This window comes from Ceratotherium simum, chromosome 26 (assembly GCF_057802395.1).
Source record: "Ceratotherium simum simum isolate JZ-2026a chromosome 26, ASM5780239v1, whole genome shotgun sequence".
NCBI classification, from domain to species: Eukaryota; Metazoa; Chordata; class Mammalia; order Perissodactyla; family Rhinocerotidae; genus Ceratotherium; species Ceratotherium simum.
The window spans coordinates 18,444,684-18,462,653 of record NC_141925.1 but is presented as its reverse complement, the minus strand read 5'-3'; the positions used below and the strand labels follow the sequence as shown (position 1 = coordinate 18,462,653).

The 17,970-nt window shown below is 39.7% G+C and overlaps 3 protein-coding genes across 12 annotated transcripts in view; 2 read left to right on the top strand and 1 right to left on the bottom strand.

The window, feature by feature from the left end:
* ACSM3 (acyl-CoA synthetase medium chain family member 3) overlaps positions 1 to 7,079 on the top strand; it is a 31,179-nt gene extending 24,100 nt beyond the window's left edge. For 4 of the 5 annotated variants that reach the window (XM_087417104.1, XM_087417102.1, XM_087417101.1 and 1 more), the window contains 5 exons: positions 399 to 500; positions 1,508 to 1,635; positions 1,746 to 1,845; positions 6,314 to 6,437; positions 6,829 to 7,079. In XM_087417104.1, coding sequence (XP_087273230.1) covers positions 399 to 500; positions 1,508 to 1,635; positions 1,746 to 1,845; positions 6,314 to 6,437; positions 6,829 to 6,911 — 537 coding nt within the window. In that variant the 3' untranslated portion in view covers positions 6,912 to 7,079. The remainder of the gene's footprint in view (positions 1 to 398; positions 501 to 1,507; positions 1,636 to 1,745; positions 1,846 to 6,313; positions 6,438 to 6,828) is intronic. The other variant, XM_087417105.1, reaches the window with a different exon arrangement.
* Positions 7,080 to 7,162: 83 nt separating this feature from the next.
* Positions 7,163 to 14,576, bottom strand: ERI2 (ERI1 exoribonuclease family member 2). Of its 2 annotated transcripts, XM_004442948.3 has the most exons (9): positions 14,468 to 14,576; positions 13,140 to 13,207; positions 12,970 to 13,053; positions 12,310 to 12,437; positions 11,440 to 11,596; positions 10,421 to 10,521; positions 10,069 to 10,150; positions 9,405 to 9,493; positions 7,163 to 9,200 (listed from the first exon to the last, which is right to left on the bottom strand). In XM_004442948.3, the coding sequence occupies exons 1-9, from the start codon at positions 14,488 to 14,490 to the stop codon at positions 7,863 to 7,865; spliced, it is 2,070 nt and encodes a 689-aa protein (XP_004443005.2). In that variant the 5' UTR covers positions 14,491 to 14,576; the 3' UTR covers positions 7,163 to 7,862. The 2 variants fall into 2 exon arrangements, with proteins under 2 accessions (XP_004443005.2, XP_087273226.1); XM_087417100.1 differs by lacking the exon at positions 14,468 to 14,576 and having other exon boundaries at positions 12,970 to 13,048; positions 13,140 to 13,208.
* A 56-nt stretch (positions 14,577 to 14,632) lies between these two features.
* The window catches only part of REXO5 (RNA exonuclease 5), a 39,984-nt gene continuing 36,646 nt past the window's right edge, over positions 14,633 to 17,970 (top strand). For 2 of the 5 annotated variants that reach the window (XM_087417096.1, XM_087417097.1), the window contains exon 1: positions 14,634 to 15,118. In XM_087417096.1, coding sequence (XP_087273222.1) covers positions 14,981 to 15,118 — 138 coding nt within the window. In that variant the 5' untranslated portion in view covers positions 14,634 to 14,980. Of the gene's footprint in view, positions 15,119 to 17,970 lie in introns of all 5 variants that reach the window. The other 3 variants (XM_087417099.1, XM_087417094.1, XM_087417098.1) reach the window with 3 other exon arrangements.

Here is a 17,970-nt window from a genome sequence, read left to right as displayed (position 1 = left end):
TGAAAACCACTAATGAAATATTGATTTGAAAGGAAAAGACAATCAAGATATATTGCTAAATGATAAAAGCAGGTTGTAAAACAGTATGTTATAAAGTGATCCCCTTTTTTCCTATGTCTATATTGTCTCAAAAGATGTCACCAAAATGTGATTATTGCTAAATGGTAGAATTAAAGAAAATTTTTATTTTCTTTCACATTTTGCTAACCTGCATTTTATATTTTACAATAAGAATTTAAATAAATACATTTCTCTTAGGAATTTAAAGTATACTAAAAATTTTTTTGAAGTCTGCATTCCTAAAGGGCAACAGAACAAAATAAAACATGCAAAGTAAAGATTTAAGATGTGGCATTACATAAAAATTCTCTTAAATAAATTGTTCTGTTTTATCCTAGATTTTAGATGTAAATGGCAATGTTCTACCTCCTGGACAAGAAGGAGATATTGGCATTCAAGTTCTACCTACCCGACCATGTGGCCTATTTACTCATTATGTAGTAAGAGACTTATCAAATAGCCTCTTATCTTCTATTTCTCTCTCAAAAGTGCTTGGTAACTATCCCTACTTGCCACAAAACACACCTGGGTACTTGGCCTTTTCTGAGAGATTCATCATCCTGCCTAGTAATCCCTCAGACAGGGAACTGAAGAAACCCCCAAATTCTTACTAGAGAAGGGCACGCTGGTCCCCGAGGCTAGATCACAGCTCCAGGCCCATGAAGGCAAGAGGAAAAGAGCCCTAGAAAGAAGACAGCCCTCTTAATATCCATTGATCCTCTCCACTATAAAACAGGACCCAATCATTTTCCTGAAATCTGATTAGCAGTCTCCCTTCTTGGGAGGAGTGAGAGGGAGAGAGAATGGGGCAGTGAGATGAAGTAAATTTCTTTCACTAGAGGCCTTCCAAGCTCCTTATTGTTTGCAAGCATATTTTCATCTCTAATCATAGCATATAAATCAGAGTAAAGTTTACATCAATATAATCAATAGTCAAGGTTTTAGTTGCCAGTGAATTTTACATAATGTAACAATGCTTCGTTTTTCTCCCTGCCAAAGTGACAGGACCAATTCTCTGTTTTTGTGTAAAACAAAACAAAATACAAAAACAAAAATATTGTCTGTTCTTTGAATGTAATGGTGTTGGTGCTTTCTTTTAACTCTGAGTATTGACTTCTCTCTTTTCCTACCAGTGTTAGATGTTAACCAATTAGCAAAAGACTTATTTAGCCTACTCCTCTGAGCTGGGAGCTCCTGCAATATTTATTTTGTGATCCATCTAAGAAAATCCTCAGGATGGAAGCATGCCTAGTCTTTGTAACTGTAGTTTACCTTTCTTATATTGGGCCGGCTCAGTCCTGGAATTTCATCCTCATTTCACACACTGGCTCCTCTTCAGTCTAAGGCTTCTCAAAGGAACAAAATTTTCTTTTTCCTTAAACATTTAAAAATCCACCAGAAGAGTCACATTCATAATAATATTAACAAAATGCTATTTATTTCGCAGGATAATCCTACAAAAACAGCTTCAACTCTACGAGGCAATTTCTATATCACTGGGGACAGGGGCTATACGGATGAAGATGGGTATTTTTGGTTTGTGGCAAGATCGGATGATATCATATTATCCTCTGGGTAATTTTCTTTTTCATCTGTGCATATGTCTGTGTTAACTGATCATCCGTGTCCTGGAGTGAACCTGCTGCTCCCGTTTATAAATTCCTGCTATATGTTTTATTTCCCAGCTACCGAATTGGACCATTTGAAGTAGAAAATGCCCTGATTGAGCATCCTGCGGTAGCAGAGTCAGCCGTTGTCAGCAGCCCAGACCCCATCAGAGGAGAGGTAAAAAGAATGGATTCACCTGCACTTTATAACTTGTTGGCAGTCTAACACATACTTTTACACAGTAGTTCACTGAAACAGAATTACCCAAATGATTCATTCACTAACTATGCAAGTTAGAGAGAGAGTCATTACTAAATATGTAAGTCAAATAGAAATATGCTAGTCAGAAAGAACTGCTATGGAATAAGACTGAAAGATATATACTATAAAGAATTTGAATCCCTTCCATGGAGGGCTGGGGCAAAGATGGTGTGAATGCCAACAACCCAGGCTCACACCAGGAGAGGGTGCCAGAGATTAGCTAGATAGGATCAAGTTCTTACCCAGAAAGTCTGGAAACCAACATGGTCCTGGTGTAGCTGAGGAGGATAGGCTGGCATCAGAAAACAGGGGTGTGAGCCCGGGCAGAGACAGGAACTGAGGCAACCAGAAGCAGGCTGGGTGGGTAGATAAGTAGAGGATTAAGGAAATAAAATAAGCCATGAATAAGACAAGAGTCCTGAAAGCTCCTCCTATGGCCTGCGCACATGGTAGTTTGGGTTTAAAGTTTCCATGCCACTCTTTAGGCCCCCTTTGCCAGGCAGGGCCTCCAATATTCCAGGTAGACGAGAGCAGGGAACAGATTCAGTGATTACTGAAGTTTGTCCCTTCGCTCTGAACTCCACTGGTAGGGCTTCATGAGTCTCAGCTCCTCCTGCACCTCTCCCCTAGCGTCAGGCATCCTTAGATTCATCCACCTGGACAGGTGCTTACTTGCTGGCTGAGCTTTTACGACCAGGGTTGGCTTGGCAGTCACCTGGTACCCAGAGTATAATACACAATGGGTTATGGTCCCCCAACAGCTCTGGGGGCTTGGTGTGGGGCTTGGATTAGCCAAGAGAGGGGAAAAGTTTGACCAGTTCAGTTTCTGAACATTAGTGAGCTGCAACATTTCCTGGCAGATGTGGGTGGGTGTCCCCAGTGAGGTATCCACAAAGTGGCCAAGTGCTCCACGCCACAGGCAGCTCCTTTCTTTCTGGAAGCAGGCCTATCCCAGCTGGGTTGGGTCTTTCTTCAGGCTAGGTCCTGCCAGGCCTATGATTGAGCAGCAAGTTCGAGGGGAATTGATCAAAAACAGATAAAATGAGGGGCCAGCCTGGTGGCGTAGTGGTTAAGTTCACACGCTCCACTTTGGCAGCCCAGGTTTCACTGGTTTGGATCCCGGGCAGGGCCCCATGCACTGCTCATCAAGCCATGCTGTGGCAGCATCCCACATATAAAGTAGAGGAAGATGGACACAGATGTTAGCCCAGGGCCAATCTACCTCAGCAAAAAGAGGAGCATTGGCAACAGATGTTAGCTCAGGGCTAATCTTCCTCAAAAAAAAAAAAAAAAAAAACTAAAATGAAGACTTGAGGACAATATCCAAAACATTAATCATTTTTATCTACCTACCATTGTTTTGCAACTTATTGCGTGCATTTGTACACTGTTGCCTGTCTTGCAATGTTTTAGCTTTAAAAATTCCTAATGCTATTAGTTAATCATAACTACTTTGAGATTTTTCATGAATATTTAATTTTTTCTCAAGTAAACTGTCCAAAAGCTAATGGGTTTAAAATGAGTATTTCCCTAAATTAATTCCTGTATTGATAGTTTTTGTGTACTCTCAGTTGATTTTCACATTTTAATATTTTTTAGGAATTTCACGTGGCTACTTTCTTTTAAAAACTTATTTTCAGCCAATGACTAAATTTATCTATTTAGCTATATTTTCACAATTTTTTAAATGTGTGCTTTCTACAAGCTTCTTTAAAAGACGAAATTTCCAATAAGGCTAAGAGAATGGATGACTTTTGTTGTGGTTGTTACTTCCGATAAGAACATTTAGATTTTAAATACTATTTTAACACTGGAATGTGAAATAAAGAGCTGAGAAATATTTGTCTAGGTCACTGGGTTCCTAAATTTTTTGGATCACACAGTTCTTTGAAATTTGAAGGTCATAGGGCACTACTGGACTTATGCAATGATGGAAATGTTGTGTATTTGCACCGTCCAATACAGTAGGCACAGTGGCTATCAAGCACGTGAGATGTGGCTAGTGCAGCTGAGGCAATTTCATTTTAATTAATTTAAATTTAAATAGCCACACGTGGCTACCGTCCTGAATAGCACAACAATAGACTCTTCTCATAAAAATGCAAAATTTTGCATAGAATTTCAGAGAAACTTTGAAGCCCACTTATGGATTTTAGATTAAAAAAATCTTGTGCTTCTACTACTACAATAATATCTAATGTTTTTGATGACTTAGTATGTTCCAGGTGTTGGCCCTATACCTATAGGCTATAGGCATAGCCCTGTACCTATGTTAACTTATTTCATCCTCACAACTTCTTTTTACAGAGAAGGAAACTGAGGCACAGAGAAGTGTCCTAACATACTTAGGATTACACAAGAAAGTATGACTCGAACCCAGGTTGTCTGACTTCAGAGTTCACGCTCTTAACCACATTAGGTTGTTCCTTGTTAATTTATCATTTTCTGTAATGGTTTATAAAGACTTTTATAACGATAAAGTAGACTTTATCCAAGGTGTAGAAATCATCAATATGCAAACCAGTAACTTCAACCCTTAGCTCTAAAAATAATTTGCCTCTGAATGATTCACTTATAGCAAGGATAAATTTTTTTTTTTTTGCTGAGAAAGATTTGCCCTGAGCTAACATCTGTTGCCAATCTTCCTCTTTTTTTGCTTGCAGAAGATTAGCCCTGAGCTAACATCTGTGCCAATCTTCCTTTAATTTGTATGTGGGTCACCGCTGCAGCATGGCTGACGAGTGGTGTAGGTCCATGCCTGGGATCTGAATCCACAAACCCAGGCCACTGAAGCAGAGTGCACCAAACTTAACCGCTGTGCCATCGGGCTGGCCCCAGGATAAATTTTTTCAAGATTCATAGAAATGTTGATAAAGCAGCAGAGCAGGCAAAAATACAAATAAATTTTATGAAATGTCAAAAAATGGATAGGATAAAATTATATACATGCATACACACACACATACACAAGGTTGTGCAACTGTCCCATAGCACATGTAAATTAGAAATGTTCAAGGGGTTTTGGTAAAGACAAAAATGAATAATTGCTCCTGGTAAACAATGATTAATACATGAAAAATTTATAACTGCAAGTATTCATTCCTCACTAACTGGTTGTCCTGAGTGATTTATTGTTTCAAACAATTCATTTTCTTTTTTTTTTTTTTTTGTGAGGAAGATCAGCCCTGAGCTAACATCCATGCCAATCCTCCTCTTTTTGCTGAGGAAGACTGGCCCCGGGCTAACATCCGTGCCAATCTTCCTCCAAACAATTCATTTTCAATCAAATATTTACTCCCAGACCGAGATGCATAGGTTATGCTGGCAGCTTATCTTCATGCTGGATACATGAATCCATGAATTCAATAAGATCTCAGCCTCTTAAGCGCAGGATATTCCATCATAAAAGTTGCAGGAAACTGTCCTGGAACTGTGCCCACAAGGAAGCATCATTCCATGGCAAACCCTGGGTTCGTAATCTGGATTTGGTGGTGCATACTAGTTGACTCACCTGGAGTCCTGCCTCTAGAAAAGGCAGTGAATGGCAGTGTTGGCAGTGCCCCAGGAGAGAACATTCATAATCCCAATATTCTCCTGAAGGGGGGTACACATGAGGGATGTCCTTCTGTCTTCTCCACTAAAGGACCAGAAACTCTAGGCAGGATTTTCCAAAACATTTCAAGGAAGGGTGAACTTTGGGGACAGGGTTTGTGAGCATAAAGTGATAATAACGTGATGGCTGTCTTCTGCCAGTTAGAGAGCAAGAACCGCCACCACCTCTGCTCTTGTTCCTCAGGGCCAGGTAAGTGGGTCAGAGCAATAGGAAAGTGGCTGTTGGAATCTTCACAGCCTTGCATCAACAGAAGTGTCTCTGGAATAGAGCACACAGCCTCAATGAACGGTTCTCATCAACAAGGATATGGCAAACCCAGTATAAATACTGTTTATAAGGGCCACACTCACGGTAGGACCTACAAGCTAGGCTGGATCAGCCTGGGTTGTTACACAAGAGACTGTGCTTAGTGTACTGCCAAGTTTCCAAAAGGACACTTTTTTGAAGGAGATAAAAGATGAGGCAAGAAGTCAAGAACAGAGATATTCAGAAATAGGTCAGAAAGTAGAGCTCAAGATGTAGTTAGATGAGAAGGTTCAAGTGTAGATCATAAACGAAGCAGTGGTCAGAAGCTCTCTTGTATTAGACACAGAACAGGAGGTATGTGAGTTAACTGGCTGGCTCAAGAGCACAGAGCCGGGATCAAACCCTATTAAACCTTCTGGCCCACCTACCAGGCACTTAGATTCCCAGTTAGAGAAAGCAAACAAGACACGCTAAAACATAAAAATACACAATTCATCTTTCTGGTGTTTCAAATATTTATTTTAGGTAGTAAAGGCTTTTATTGTTCTGAATCCCGACTACAAGTCACGTGATCAAGAACAACTGAAAAAGGAGATTCAGGAGCATGTAAAAAAAACTACAGCACCTTACAAATATCCCCGAAAGGTAGGTATTCTAATTCTGATGAATATTTGCTTAGTGTTCTGAAAAATTCCAGCTGGTTATTTTTTCCATTTTAATGAACACTCTTCTCAAACATGCTACACCAAATGTTCCAAACTGAACTAAGGGCATGGATAAGAATCAGAATCTTTGAGATTAAAATGAAACTCTTAACCTAATTTGTTGGGTACTCGGCTCACCAGACTTGTTGTAAATACTAAATATCAAGAAAAATCTCCTCAACAATACCCTTCTCCCTTTTTGGTTGTTACTAAAAACCCACTCCAATGGGTGTCCTAATCTTTCATCTAGAGTTCATAATAGAACTGCTATATAATTGACTTTACCTAAAGATGAAACCTTCTGGGCTAATTTTCCTCCTTGATTCCAACAGGTAGAATTTATTCAAGAGCTGCCAAAGACTAGCAGTGGGAAGATAAAAAGAAATGAACTGAGGAAGAAAGAATGGGAAACAATTTAAATCCATTCCATTAATTATCATGGTATCTATAAAACAAACTCTGTAGAAGCCACAAGATTATGCAAAAGTGATAAAAAATGTGATAGTACACTTTTAAACTATTGATTTAAAATATCTTGTGGTTCTAACATCAGAGGCTGAATTTTGAAATAAAATATTTAGTCAATTCCTCTGCTTTAGTGTCAATGTTCTTATAATTTGCTAACATAAAAAGAATATCAACTGCTGAGGAATTTTTAAATGTACAGTAGAGAAGCAATTTCTGAACCAAATCTGTTGGTTTTCAAATCTTAGTTGAATAATTCTCCTGATACATTGATACACAAATCAGAACCAATCTTCAAGCACTGAAATAAAACTAAACAACTCATTAAAGTTTTTAGAAAAATAAAACATATCAGAAGATTATCATAATTCTCAATGTACGAGTATCTACTTGAAAATAGGCTAGGGATTTTATTCAAATAACTTAAAAATAGTTTAAAATTTGTTTCAAGGTCTAACAGCAAATGAAGGATATCATACACTATTGTTGCTTATTATACTATATTTATTCTAATAAATATAGTTTACAGAATATTTCATTTGTGGTTCTTCAAAAAAGTATGATACATTTGGCAAATGGTAATATATGAAATATAAATAAAATAGTATAAGACATTATCAGAATACTCATAATGTTTGGGAATTCAAGGAACACTCAGGAATCATACATGAATAGAAGACAAATGTTAGATAACCGGTGAATGAAATTGGAAGCCTGTGAAATTTGTTTTTTCTGTTTTCAGTGAGTGTGTGTGTGTGTGTGTGTGTGTTTTTAATAGCCTCAGTCAGTGTCGTCTACAGACTATGCTAAATCCTCATAACTTGTAGCCCTATATACTTTTTTCTCTTTACTGCACTAAAAGTCACATTAAAGTAAAAATATAGTTTAGATGTAAAGAAAGTTTATCAATTCCTCATTGAAGGTCTGAGTCTCAATGAGTTTTCAGTAGAAAAATTTACATTTCTGTCACAATCAGGGCTTGTTTCTGGAGAACTACAAGTTAGTCCCCCTGGGGAATGAGACAGAACTATGCTATTAGCTCTTTCCTTTTGAAGTGTTTGTTCCCATTTGAAATAACCACAGCACTTTCTGTTTTCTTGGTATTTCCCAATAGGGCAACAGTAGAAGACTTTTCCATGGTTTGGTCCATTATTAGAAACAACAAGTCTCTTAGATCTTCGGCCACATTTGCACAGAGGAGGTGTCATTCTCCCACTCTTCCAAGGCTTTTGTAGGTTAACTGTAGAAGTTAAGTTAGAGTGGAGAACCTTCTGGGAAGAACTTCTCCCTGGGGAGTCAGCAGATGATGTAGGCTTTTCTTCATGAATAGTGAAGGTCTGTTTTTTTGCTGGTGGGAAAGCTGGAGGAATGGATGGACTCCTTTTAGTACCACGTGAAAGAAGAGGATGTTTCCCTAAAACTGAAGGTTGAGACATATTGGCTTTTACACTGTTGAAGCTACTTGATTTGGATTCAGGTAATTTAAAGTCAGAAACATCGGAACCTGGATCTTTGGCTTCTTTTACATTATAAATAGTAGTATGTGGACTCTTATAAACGATAGACTTAGATGTCTCAGCTTTTTGAGGAGTTTCTTCTGTGCCTTCCAAGTTTTCATGACTTAGCATTTCAGATTCGTTTAAAACCATTAATCTTTCTCCAGAATTAAATGAAGTATCTAAGTTTGAGTCGCTAATGGCAGGTATAAAATCTATATTTTGCTCAGGTTGAGATGCTGGCAGTAATGCTACATCCTCCCACTCGGCCAACATAGGTAAACCGTCAAGAGCAGAACTCATTTCCGTATCAGAAACACGATTAACAGATGAAATGGTAGTTGAAACAAGTACCAGTTCTGAACCAATTGTTGAAGACTTAGATTTGGTATTAAATGCAAGATGTTCATTTGTTAGTTGCTTCTGCATAGGTGTATTCAAGCTGAGAGACTGCAACTGCCCCAGAGAAGTGGAGGACTTAGCATTAGAAAGAGATAAACAGCTACTGACAGTGTGAAGACCCACTTTTATACCACTCTTTAGTTGTAACTGATCTTGCTGTACCTTTATATGAGAAGTCACACCAATTGACGTCATTTTAACTTTTTCATGAGAATTTATTGTATTTTTACGTTCACTATCAAATATGCTGGGACCCTGAATGCTATTGTTGCAGGACGATGTTTCTTCAACTTGATTTATATTCAAATTTCTGACCAAAATGTTGGGATTCTTCTTAGTGGGAACCTATGATTCCACAGACAAATCCAACAGCTTTAGACATGGTGCATTCATAATTCTTTAATACACATTATATGACACGACAAAAAAGAAAAATGTCTTCATTGATTGATTTATAAATGATTGCACACATAACATCTACATTTCAATAAACCTATGATTACTTCTGGAGTTTGAGATGACAGAATAAAGAGGCAAGACACCACTAACCTTGTTCAAAGATCTTGTAATTTTCATTAAGCAACCATCCCTGATCATTTTCCAAGCAAGAAGGGCAGTATTCCGAGAATCATCCAACCCTGAGGAAACAGATATCGAACACTGAATTTAGCAGTACCAGTGATAAGAAATATAGCAAAAAAAAGATACCACCACTTAAATAGAAATTGGAACATACTGTTAGTTTTATGATCATCTACTAATTTTCATCATGATAAATTGGTCTCATGGAAAGCTGTGCCAGCCTTACCAATGAAAGACAAGATCTCCCACGTGTAAAGTGAAAATTTCTTACAGTTCACAGAAATGTGAGCAACATTCTGTAGGGACCATATTTTGTGTGTAATCTAACAGTCTTGTTCAGTTTTTTCACCAGTCTGCTGTATTATTTGGGCATTTGTTTAATCTTCATTTGATTTGGCTAATTCTTTTCATTCTTTTTAGCAACTGGAGAGCCACTAGATGGCAGTCGTTACAATACTTTATGAAAGTCAATTTGAAAGTCTTAGAAACAATTCAAATTGTATAGATCAAGAGGTTTTTTTAGGCTGAAGGATATTCCTTATTAATGACATCACTAAAAAGGTAGATTCATATGAAAGACTATAAAAATAAAATGACTTACATAATAAAATGATTTTCAATTTATACTAACCAGAATGTTCTCGTCCCAAGAATTCTATTCCCACTTCCTGCAGGGCACCACTTAGACCTTTTGGTTTTCTCCTATAGAAAATCTAATCAAATAAAAGAAGACATGTCTAAAAAAAGGATTACTATTTGAAAGGCTTTGTATTAACTATTTACTTTTCATAATTTTTCATTCTATTAGACTTGGAATGTGCTTATTTTTGTTGTGTTGTTTTTACATACTTTAAGAAATGTATTTATGTGAACATTTCAAAAGAAAATATTTTATTTGTAGAAACCCATGCCCATGTGTGGGATAAAGTTTAAGCATTTTTCAAGAGAAGGAAAGTGAACATGCCCCCATCTTTGACCCTTACCTTGTAAGTTAATCTGAGATCAATCCAAGAATTTAAGAACATAGGTTTTAACAGCTGTTTTCTTTTACACTCATATTCCAGGCAAACCCCCAAATCCCAGTCTGCATGAAGTATATCAAAATAGAACAAAGTCAATGATGTCAGCAGTTTTTACTTATGCTATCACCATTTATAAATAAAATGCTAAAAGATGATATAAAATAGAATAGTAAGATTTAAAATAATATAATATATAATAGCATATTATTATGCTATAACATACTATATATACTATAATAATATACAACATAAAATAAAATAGTAAGATTTAATTGCTCTGCTGATATCTAAAAATTATTCACTTTACATAACTTTCTATTAACGTTGGTAACTGAGTTTCAAAGTTTCTTAAAAACCCAATAAAACACACTGAATATTTCAGAAAGAAGAGTAAGGTGTCAAATTACAAAGGCTATATGGAAAAGGTTATTTGCTTTCCATATTCTAGGAAAATATTAATGTAATTGAGAAACCAAACATCTTATAGCAACCTGAAACCAAATATGACTATCAGTGCTATGCTATCCATGGCACAGCATCAATGACTATTAATGACAATGCTATATCACTGGCATACAAAAGATCTACTTTAAATGGTCCATTTTTTCCTTGATGTCTACAGTAGTAACTGTGAAAGTCTAAAAGCAAGGGATGTGAGTTGAATGAGAACTCTTTTTATTCAAGGCTGTAGAAAATAGTGTGATAAGAGTTTTCACTAAACCATCTTTACCTAAACTCAGAAGAACAGAGAGAAACAATCTAGAAAGATTCTTAAAGTTAAGGCTTAACATTTTAAGGTATCTCAGAATGGTAATTTTAAAAATATGAATAAATTTACTATTCTTGTTTAACATCTGCTAGGCACTTGGATTTCTTTTCCTGGCCTAGTAGATTAACAAGTATAATTCTTACTAGAGATAAAGAATTATATAATGGTAACACTATTCATTTATAATTCATAGATATAACTTATTTTTTACCTGACCAAGTAACAAATGCACATAATTTTACTTCAGAAGTAGAAAGATCTGCAACCCCAGTAGCAAAAATAATTTTCTTCTGTTGCTGAATCTTCTGAATCCACTTACAGAACTGAGATAAGCAAATCTCCAAAGGGACTCCTTCATCAACTTGAGCCTAAATAGAGTCACAAAATCTGAATTCAATAATCGAATTCCAGGGGCTGGCCCCGTGGCTTAGCGGTTAAGTGCGCGCACTCCGCTGCTGGTGGCCTGGGTTCGGATCCCGGGCGCGCACCGATGCACCACTTCTCCAGCCATGCTGAGGCCACGCCCCACGTACAGCAACTAGAAGGAAGTGCGACTATGACATACAACTATCTACTGGGGCTTTGGGTGAAAAAAAAAATATATATATATAATCGAATTCCATAATTACCAAGCTCATAATTAGGCGCCGTGGGGGGATATAACAAAGAAGAAGAAATTCTAACTGGCAAAGAGTTTATCTAGTGAAAAGACGTTAAAACACATGACAAAGAGATAATAGAATGATCAGAACGCTGCAAGGTAAGAAAAATTAGGTTGAGCAATCTGAAATCACACAGAAATATAATGATTAAATCCACACTGACAGAAATTTGATGTCATTTAATGTCCACAAAATAAATTTGATATTCATTTTTATAACACCATTCTTTCTTATTTTTAAAGATTCCAATGGACTTCTGGAGGGAACATTATTTCTCTTAACACTGAATATATCAGATTCCAACTAGCATATAGCTTTTACTTTCTTTTTGAAACTGATTTCTAAATTTTAGTATTTGCATCATACCTGCTTGTTTTTTGGCTGCGGGCAGGTGAGGTGATGAAAAAAGAAGGGCATACCTGCTTTATGCCTGTCAGTTCCATGCAAAATTCAGAGAGAATTGGATGTTCCTGAGGCTGAACATAAGCTTGGAACTCAGATTCAATCTCTCCAGTTGATGTGTTCAGCAAGACTGCTGGAAATTCAACTACATGAAAGAATCAATTGACACTTGAATATAGAATTGTGAAATTAATGCTGTAATCACTCTAAATTAAACAAAGATTACCATCACATAGCATTATTAAACATTGTTGCAGTAAAAGCATATTAAAATGACCAAAGCAGTGTGATGTAACGATTACATTAAAGTTATGCCAAAAGAATAACTCAAAATATTAAAGTTTTAAGTATATCTACTTAAAACTCTTGCATATATTTCCACAATTAAATATGAAGACCATAAGGAAGTCGAAATGTACTTGTTTTTGCAAAGGTGTTTTTTTAGCTTCTGTGCAATTGAGATTTTGTATGTAATCCTAAAACAATTATTTTATATGATGACACACGTAGGTATTCAGGTTTTTCTCTTTTGTGTGTGTGTCAAATCAGTTTTTATAATAAACTACCAATTCACAGACCATTTTGTTTACTTAAACTAAATGTTGACTGATTTCTACCTATAAACCTTAAAGTTACTCATCTAGTGCTAGTCTTGGCCATTGGCAGTCCAAACTTACTTATTTCCTGGCTCTGGTGGCGTTTCCCATCATTCCAGCATGTGGACTCAAAATCAATGACAATTAAGTAGTCAAACAACTGCTCTGCAAAAGATCAGGGTATTGTTATGCTTTACCAGTGTTAAAAGCGCAAAGCTACAAAATGTAAAGAAACTAAGCACACTACTTACTGGATTTGCTTCTTCCTAGATTTCCATTTGCTGGTGCAATTGACTTTCTCCTAATTAATCCAAGCTGCCTAAAAGTGTAAAACAACCCAATATGTTCAACAAACTCATTCACACTCCCGTTTGAATAGGCTAACAAACTAATGGTATAACCCTCATTATTAATGTATTGTGATTGACAGGAAACTGAACTAGACTTTGAGGGCAAAAGACCTTGATTTTTGTACTAACTGCCACCCTCTCTTTTGACTTTAGCAGCCATTTTACCAGCTTGGGCCTCAAAGTACATATTGCAAACTTAGATTAAGTCTTTTTGCTCCCCTTATTTTACAGTAATACAGAAGAACTGATTGACAAGGTAAAGATGCATTGAAAAGCTTAAGTTATTTTTGCCTTTGCATTCTTCAAGCCTTGCTATGTGTACAGCACAGTTCAGAGGAGACAGGGCAAGTCCAGTCTTCTAGGAGCTTAAATATCTAGGTAAAGAAACTAGACATCCATGGTAAACTACTGTAAGGTAATATATAATAAAGGGGCCTCTAAGACGCTGAGTCCACAGAAAGGGATGAGCTTACTGAGGTCTTAAGGGCAGTGAGACAAACTACTTTGATGAGTAGGTCGAGTTTAACCAGGCAGACGCCTCCTGTTCTAGTTTTTTGTTTATGAGGTGTGATGGGGTGCTGAGAATAAGAGTTAACATCTATTGATTGCTTACTACATAGGAGGCACTGAACTAAGATTGTGACCTCATTTAACCCTCAACAACTGTACAGGTGGTCACTTTTGCTACCTATATTTAATGAATGTGAAAACAAATTCGGTAATTTGCTAAAGAACACATATTTGGTAAGTGAACCCAAGATCATCCAACTCTGAACCCACGCTGTTCACTACTACACTGCTTCTAGAGATCGGAAATGTGCACAGCGTGTCCAGGAAGCAGGGAGAAGGCCACAACGATTCACATTATGAATTAAATGGATCCCTAGGTCGTAGTGGGATGAAAAGCTTCATGGGTGCAGTGGGGGCTGCCTGAGACCTCCGAACGGTCTGGTCTAAAAGGCGCTGTCACGTCCAATCGTTTCCCGAGGCCTAGAGTGGGCCGACACCGGCTCTAGGCCACACAGTCAAGAACCCCGGTCCTTCCAACCTCGCGCACAGAGCGGCCTGAGGCTGCAGGCTGAGGCCTTTCGGCCCGGGCCACAGAGCGCAGGTGGGAGAGGCCGGGGCTCCAGAGCATGGAGGCTGACGCCGCGGCTGCCCCTGCCCAGTCTGCGGCGGACGGCAACGCGCGACCACGAGCGCCCCCCGCCCGGAACTCCCTCGCGTACCGCGCCAACCTCTTGGTCGCCATTCCCGACACGCCTTTCGCTTCACAGCCCAACCGCCGGAAGTCGGCCGAATCCACTTCCGGTCCGTTCAAACGCCCGGCGCGGCTGAGGAGGGAGCCGCGGCGGCGGCTCAAGCTGAAGCAGAGGGAGCGGCGGCAGCAGCCTGTGCTCTCCGCTGGCGCTTCTTCCTTGTTTTCGCGGCTCGGGGGTGTAGGAGCCGCTTGGCAGCGCCCCCTTCCCTCTTGTCCGAGGGGCAGAGGCGCGTTTGCGCCGTTGGGGAACCGTTTGGAATCCGGCCTCCGGCGCGGACGGTAAAACCGTTTGGTTTGGGGCAGGCGGTCGGCGCCCTGGCTTTTCGGGCGGGCGGGGAGCGCTGTGTAAAGGGAATTGAGGAGAGGATCTGAGGGAGGTGGTAGCTGTCGACGCCCCTGCCGCTCCCCACTCAGGACGCGCGGGCCGGGAAGCTGGGCGTCGGGGTTTCCTCAGCTCCAGCCGATCTTTCTGCACAGCCTCATGGAGCCGGAGAGGGCGAGGACCGGGGGGCTCCCCAAGAAGGGCAGGAAGAGGAGGCGGGCCCCCAACAAGCTGGTCGGGGCGGCCGAGGCGATGAGAGCCCGCTGGGAACTTGAGGAGAGGCGGCCCGGGGCCAAGGTGAGCAGCGCCGGGGTGGGCGGCCCGAGGCGGGTTGGGGCTCCCAGAGCCTCGCCCCAGCCGCCGGCAGGGCCCGGTCCGCCCTGGACGCTGGGCAGGCGCCCCCACCGCTGGCCTCTCGGAACCTGCTTCCCCGACTGTAAAATGCGTGTGATGAGGTAACACCACCCACCTCCGGCGAGATGCTGGCGGGTTAAAACCGTGCGGTGCCTGGCGCACAGGAGGATGTTCATTCACAAACATTTATTGAGGTGTTTCGTGTGCCAGGAACTGTTCTAGGTTCTGGGGATCTCCTGGTGCAAGAAAACAGAAAATTCCCTGTCCTCCTGCAATTTACGTTCCAATAGGGGAATCATAAGGCTGCTGATCCTCCCTACCGTTTATCGAGAGCTAAATATAGGTCATTCGTCCCTTCAGTCATCAGATTTCTGTTGTCTGCTCTCTGCTGGGCACTGCCCTGAGCCCTTGGGGTCCATCAGGGAATAAAAGACCACTCCTTACGTTCTAGTGGAGAGAGACAGATCAACAAAAGATAAGTGTTGTGCAGTATGTTGGAAGGGAATTAGTGCTATGAAAACATTTTTTAATAAGTCTCTTAAGCCTCTTTTTTTTTTTTTTGAGGAAGATTGACCCTGTGCTCACATGTGTTGCCAGTCTTCCTCTTTTTTCTTTTTTCTCCCCAAAGCCCCAGTACATAGTTGTGTATCATAGTTGTAGAGTGAAAACATTTTTTATTGAAGTGGGATTCCATTTGTTTTTTTGCCTATCAGATTGGCAAAGCAATTTTTTAAAGGTTAATGTGATAAGAAGTGTAAGGAAATTGACAATCTCATCAGTTTTTTATTTTGAAATGATTTCAAACTTACAGAAAAGTTGCAAAAACAGTACCCAAAACTCCTTCCAGCCAACATTTGAAAGTAGTTGCTAGCACAATGCACCATCACCCCCCACCCCAATATTTTAGTGTGTATTTCCTACAAACAATCCTACGTAACCAACATGCAGCCATCGAAATCAGGAAATAACGTGGATGTATAGCTACCATCTAATCCTGAGACCTCATTCAAGTTTCTCCAGTTGTCCCAGTAATGTCCTTTTTAAGCAATAAGATCCAGGCTAGGAGGTGTGTTACATTTAGTTGTTGTGTCTCCTTCAATCCAGACAATTCCTCAGTCTTTTCCTTGACATTCATGATCTTACTGCTTTTGAGGGATCCTGAGCCAGTTAGTTTGTAGAGTGTCCCTCAAGTTAGGTTTATCTGTTTCCTCATTGATTAGATTCAGGTGATATGTCTTTGGCAGAAATATTGCAGAAGTGGTACTCTGTTTTCTTGTATTTTATCAGGTTGTACATGAATTTGATTTGGCCCATTCATTACTAGTGATATTAACCTTGATTTTATTTATTTATTTATTTATTTATTTCCCCCAAAGCCCCAGTAGATAGTTGTATGTCATAGTTGCACATCCTTCTAGTTGCTGTATGTGGGACGCGGCCTCAGCGTGGCTGGAGCAGTGGTGCGTCGGTGCGCGCCCGGGATCCGAACCCGGGCCGCCAGCAGCAGAGCGCGTGCACTTAACCACTAAGCCACGGGGCCGGCCCGATATTAACCTTGATTACTTGATTAAGGTAGTGAGTGCTAAACTTCTCTAAACTTAGTATTTTTTCTCTGTAATTTTGTAGGGAGATGCTTCCCCATTAAACTTGCAATTTATTCTTTTTTTTTTATCAGTACGAACTCAGAATAGTTACCTGTTTTATTCAGTGGTTTACAATCCATTACTATGTTTATTTTGATGCTGAAAATATCCCAGATTTGGCCAGGAAGCTAGCTTCTGTGTCCTTTTGACATGACTCCATCACTCTTTGAACATTTCCTTACTTTTCTGGCACAAAAAGATCTTGTTCCAGGCTCGTCTGTGCTTTCCCTGCTCCAGCTCTGGAATCAGGCATTTATCGTAGGATACTTGGTTCTTTTTAGTGGAAAATGGCATGTAGAAATGCAAGATCTGGGTGCTAGCCATGGTCATTGCTATTGGGATGTCAGTACTCCCAAGAGAGAGGTAGGAAATATGTGTGTATATGGCTATACACGTATACCCAAACACACGTACACATGTTTACATTTAAATATTTTTCTGTATCCGTGTATGTTGAAAAACATGAATTCAATCAATATCTCTACTTCCAATCCAGTTCCACAGGGTTCATTCTAATTTTCTCTCTTTTCATATTTATAACTTCCTTCTCTAACAGTGAGAAACCTGACTCCCATTATCTTCAATATATTTGGTCAGTCCCCCATTGCTGCCACTGCCCCACATCCTCACCCTGTTTGAACTGTGTCACCCTGACCTTGTACCAGGTCACCCTCCTGTGTAATGCCCTTTTCCTGCTCATAAAGACACCCTGACCCTGTTCAGCCTCTGAATTCTGTGAAAGGCTACTAGTGTTTCTCAGCATCAATGCCCTCTTTTACCCTAAACAGTTTCTGACATCTGAGGTGAGACTTCACTGCTCTCTACTTCCCACAGCATGGATGTCCTCCTGGTGTCGCTCAGGCTTTGACAACCCACACCGGGCCACGCTCCTACATGTATGTCCTGGGTTCCCACCCCTCGTCCTGGGCTCTCTCCCCTTTAGGATGCCCTCCTCACCCTACTCAGGCTCTGATGTCACATGCTCTGCAACTATGACTACTCACCACCATGTAGACCCCCTACCTCACTCAGTCCCACCTTATCAATCTCATACATTTTTGGTTGGTAACTATAAATTGGTGCATTCTTTCAGGAGTTAGCAATATTTGTCAGAATGTAAAATATACATGCTTATTTTGGCCAGGAATTTGT